The sequence below is a fragment of the Corticium candelabrum genome, chromosome 3, assembly GCF_963422355.1.
Source record: "Corticium candelabrum chromosome 3, ooCorCand1.1, whole genome shotgun sequence".
NCBI lineage: Eukaryota > Metazoa > Porifera > Homoscleromorpha > Homosclerophorida > Plakinidae > Corticium > Corticium candelabrum.
In genome coordinates this window covers 2,406,299-2,411,343 of record NC_085087.1, presented here as the reverse complement: position 1 = coordinate 2,411,343, position 5,045 = coordinate 2,406,299, and the positions used below count along the sequence as shown (strand labels likewise).

The 5,045-nt window shown below is 42.6% G+C and overlaps 1 protein-coding gene across 1 annotated transcript; it reads right to left on the bottom strand.

The window, feature by feature from the left end:
- Positions 1–3,187: 3,187 nt before the first annotated feature.
- Positions 3,188–4,836, bottom strand: LOC134177497 (uncharacterized). The gene is made up of 2 exons (XM_062644280.1): positions 4,696–4,836; positions 3,188–4,476 (listed from the first exon to the last, which is right to left on the bottom strand). The coding sequence occupies exon 2, from the start codon at positions 4,140–4,142 to the stop codon at positions 3,516–3,518; it is 627 nt and encodes a 208-aa protein (XP_062500264.1). The 5' UTR covers positions 4,143–4,476; positions 4,696–4,836; the 3' UTR covers positions 3,188–3,515.
- Positions 4,837–5,045: the final 209 nt, after the last annotated feature.

Here is a 5,045-nt window from a genome sequence, read left to right as displayed (position 1 = left end):
CTTTACGATCCTCTAATATTGGGTTCCTGCAACGATTCTTGACATGATCCAACCAAGACTGTGACCGCTCACATCGCCCAACTACAGGGTCGTGTCTTCTTTTCTACCTTCACATTCAACTGCAGCTAGTTAACCTTGACAGAATTACACCCCACTCTTTACATTAACTAGAGCAACACTGTTTCTAAGTCTTCACCTTCTGTTTTTCACAGTTGATTCTGAGAAAGAGTATGAAGATGATCTCTCATGTAAAGGCTAGAAAAAACCAGCAAAGAAATGGCAGCTTTTAACAAGTTCAGGCTTCCCTGCGCCGGTTTTGTGAAGGGGTGATGACATAACGCAAAAAAATGACCATGATTGAACCTAAATAATGAATTCCAGACAGTGCTTGCCTGCAGTGAGACGGTGCTGTACGACTGCATGAAGACCATAAAAAGACGGTCCTTCAACATCAAAAAATAGAAATTATACATACCGTAGCATGTTGCAGTAGTGTGTCCTATGGCTACTAACTTTACATGTAGCTTGAATGTATTAGCAAAGACGGTGAGAATGATGACAGCCTTGTGAGATAACCATGCGGGCTATCGACAGATGGGCTATAGTCAGGCAGCTCATTTTGCATGGCATTGCAAAGGCAACAGTCTCCATGCAATTGAAGTTATTTCGATGTTTTCAAGGAAAGTGTTGGTATAGGCTTGGGTCGCGATGTGGAATGATTGAGTAATCTGTAAAGATTTGCCTTTCTCCAGATTCAGTGTTCATGATCAGACTTTCACGACATATTATTGGCTGCTGGCTTCACACAGAAAATAACAGCAGCAAAAAATTGGACATTCTAAAAGCACTGTTACACCTCTGAGTATTCTGTGTACAGAGACAGAAAATTTCACTCAAGGTTTAGAATCTGCTGGGATACTCAACGCCATACTTCAGCATCCACGTATGTTAAAAGGTTTTCGTTAAAGGATTGATCCCTCTCCTAATAACTGGTAATTATATCAAGCTTGTTATTCACGTGAAGTTGTCACTGCTGTCTTTGATAGACTCCTAAGGGACTCTTTCCAACACAAGATATTTTCAAGACAAGGATCAAATTATTGGTACAAAGAGAGAGAAATGTATATAAACTTCATAACATTCTTTGATGACTGTGATAGCATGGGCACTAATTACCACGTTCGTATTCGTGCATGCGCGACATTAATATTAACTAGCCTCCACCCGGCAAGTCCGAGCGCACGCGGTAGGCAGTGAAAATCGAACCCGTCCGGTAGCGTCGGCGCGACGATCCGTCCATCCGCCTCGTGCGTACATGGACGGTCTACTTCCCGTCTCCGGACATGACGCAATTTCCGCGTACTGACTATATGGCGCTTAGTGCAATAATATATAGATACACTGTAACAATGACGTTGCCCTATTGAGGTGCTAGGTTATTTGGGGGTCATAAAACATACCGGCTATTGGGTTTCCACACTCGGGTGCACTGCAATTCACTCCGGTGGGCAATTAAGTTAGGCTTGGGAAACTGTAGCTTGGGCAATCAGCAGTAAAGAGGAAACTCCGTACATGGTCTACCTTTTCGAAGCAGTGAAGAAAGCCTCACATAATGCAACAATGATGAGCGATGATAGTGTGTATAAATAAATTTAATAAATTTGCTTACTTTGCTTTTGCAAATCTTATGAAATCTCCATGTGCCAGACAATGCTGCACGTGTGGTCTGCTGACAAATGTGTATTTGGTAATGGCATCACCCACCTTCTTTGCAAGTGGCATGAGCACAAGGCAAAGGATATGTAGCAAATTAGGCACCATTATGTACACATAATTAGAAACATTTGCAAGAACGTGTAATGCAAAGTATGAAACAAAGAGGACCAAGTAGTTATACATGAAAGATTCTTCATCATTTTAAATGAATCAGACAAAATTAAGTTTCATCAATACGTGAAATTCATTCATAAAAACATGGTCTACCAACCAATATTTATAGAGTACATCAGATTACAATACAACCGCAGACTAGGTAGCAAGTGTTACTACCACATGAAAATAATGGCAACGAATAGAAAGTGTTTCAGAAATGAGGTTCATGGCATTTAGACTTTGACTACACAGACACTGCAAAACCATGGTCGCTAAAAAGTGTGTTCTAAGCATAGACTATTATAGTTAAATAATATCAAATTGAATTATTATCAATTAATTAAGTTACCTTACTGTGTAAACTTGCACTTTGACACTCGTTCTCCCAACACGCTACGAAGACTCCCGAAGTAGTTAATGTATGACAATGGTTTCAACAGCAGGTATAGTTTGGCTGCTGTGAAGGCAACGTACTATGAAGGTGACTGTGCGGACAAAATACCATGGCGGTAGTGACAGTAGTATGTTAACTCCCTACATGTTGTCTAATTAAATAAAATTAAAAGTAGTCGACTGTTGACCACACCCTTGCACATCATCACATAAGACCCCCACGGCACACTAATGTTCATTGCTGCCAAGTGTAAAGCTAGGTTTACAATATGACGCTGGCGACGCTCAAGGACGCTGGTGAGAACGCTAGCGACGACGCTCAGGCAGGCGTCATATTGTAAACACTCGCACGTTGCGTCAAGAGCGTCGTCAGCGTCACCGACGCTACAGTTGATTCAATTCAACTCCAGCGTCCAAACCGAAAGTGCTCTAGCGTCAACCGAAAGCACGTGCCTTTGGTCGACAAATCAGACATGAAATCCGGAAGTGAAATATCCTGGAGCGACCAACGGAAGAAAAGGTGATCGAAAGCGTTCGCAACTCCGGCTGCCTGTGGCAGGTCAAATCGTGCGAATACAAAGATGTTAGGCTGAATGAAAATGCTTGGCTCAAAGTATCGGACTACTTGCAGAAGGCTGTCAGAAGACATGGAAGCGTCTTCGTGACAAATTTGTAAGGAAAGACAAGAAAACGAAAATCTTTGCGTTCTGGAGATCCTGGACCTCTGTACAAACCATTGTGGGAGTACTTCGAGATGCTGGCTTTTCTTCTGAACACAGTGAGGCACCGCCAGTAAGAAGAATTGACCTCGTGGTAATGTACTATAATGTTTATTGTACATCTATAGAACAGTTACCAATTTTCATCCTTCCCTAGAAGACGCTAGTCTTTCAGTAACTAAGAAAATTGTCAGGTCCTCAAAAATCCATGGCTGAGATAAAAATACAAAAAGTATGTATGAAGCGCAATTCGGCTATCAATACAGCAAACTAAATTATCTGAGCCCTCACCGTCCGTCCATATATTAAACATCTTGCCCATCTTCATCTTATAACCGGCTTTATAAAAGCCATAAAATCATCAAAGAGGGCTGATCTAAAGGCTGAAACTTACTATTGTAATCTTGCACAGCGTGGACACGTTAATTAATGTTACTGAACACACAATGCATCACTTCATAATACCAGCAAATCTATTGACAACAGATGTTAGCTAGTATTCTGTACGGTGAATATGGTGATACTGCCACATTACCTCTCATTCAGGGGACATAAAATAGTTTCGAAAGTGTTCCTAACTGGAGCTGCAGATCTACTGTGCATGTTGCTTCCTAAAGAGCACACCCCGTTCAATCCATTATCTCCAGCCACCTCACTTCTCCAGGTCCCTTCAATGATGTTTCCTGCTGCATCCTCTGCATCACTAAATCCACGTGAGCAGCAAACTGTTGACTGGGTGGTTCTCAGGTAGTTATGTTGGGCTATGGCCGCCTGAATGAAAATGTCTACATTATCGGGAGACGCAATTATCGGCCTCCTGAAGATAAGCCACCTTGCGGTTAGGATGCCAAAACTGTTCTCAATGATGCGTCTGGCATGACTCAAACGATAGTTAAAGATCGCCTTTGAATCTGCCAAATTTATGCCAGGACACTGACGAAGAATATTGCGTTGAAGTGAAAACGCTTCGTCTCCCACAAACACGAACGGCACCTCAATGCCAGTACCTGGTAAAGATGTAGGCGATGGCATGCCGAGGTTCCCTGCTTCCAATGCCTTGCCAAATTCCGAATTTGAAAGTACACCTCCATCACTATGGCGACCAGAATTCCCCGATGTCGACAAAGGAAACCGGTAATGTGCATCGCACACTGCCATTAGAACAATTGAGTAGCCTCCCTTATAATTGTAATATAACGACCCTGCATTACCGGGAGTTTGTAGAGATGTGCTTGCCGTCAATGGCTCCAATACAGTTAGGAAAATTCCACAGCTTTGTAAACTCTTTGCTAATGCTCTTCCAATCTTCCTCGCTTGAAGGTTCCAATCTTCCTCGCTTGAAGGTGCTTTTAGATATTCAGGCTGAAGAGCTTGCCACAATGCAAAACAAATTTCTTGAATATGGCATACAATCGCACGGCCAACTCTAAAACTGAACGAAACTGACACTTGCAAGTTGCGGGTTGCAAGACAACGTAAAGTCAAAGCCAATCTGCAAAGCAAAAAGAATCACTTCTAATTGCTATTTTACTATGACGGACCAAACGACAGCGAATCAACAGAAATACATATATAAACTAAAAGATAGACCAATCCAAACAACAGACAGACAAACAGAAAGACAGACAAAATGACAGACTGGCTGACAAAAGAGACAGATTGACCAACAGACAGATGATTAGTAATGAAAGAAACGTGTATACATCAATACCTTTCTCCTGGTGAGATCTCCGGCCGATGGACGCTCTGATAAGAGCTTCTTTTTAAAGCAAGAGCTACCTTTGCGACCAGAACATCAAAGGTTCCTTGGACATCCGTAAGTAGCGGAAATGGCTCTCTGCATCGTGCAGCTTCATTTCCGAGAGCACCCACGTTCTGCGTCGGCGTCGTTCCCTAGCTTCCGAGCCCTTCTAATACGTCTACGGAGGAGTAGAAGCAGAATGAGTCTGTCTTTCTGATTCACGATACAATGGCGGCGATGAGCATGCGCATAGCCTAGTGGCTTGTCTCGTCACGCAATATTGTAAACGGTACAGCGTCAGCGTCAACGTTTTGACACCT

What these genes read in the sequence shown, in the direction of transcription:
- LOC134177497 (XM_062644280.1), bottom strand. Translation starts at nt 4,142, where the DNA reads ATGGCAGTGTGCGATGCACATTACCGGTTTCCTTTGTCGACATCGGGG.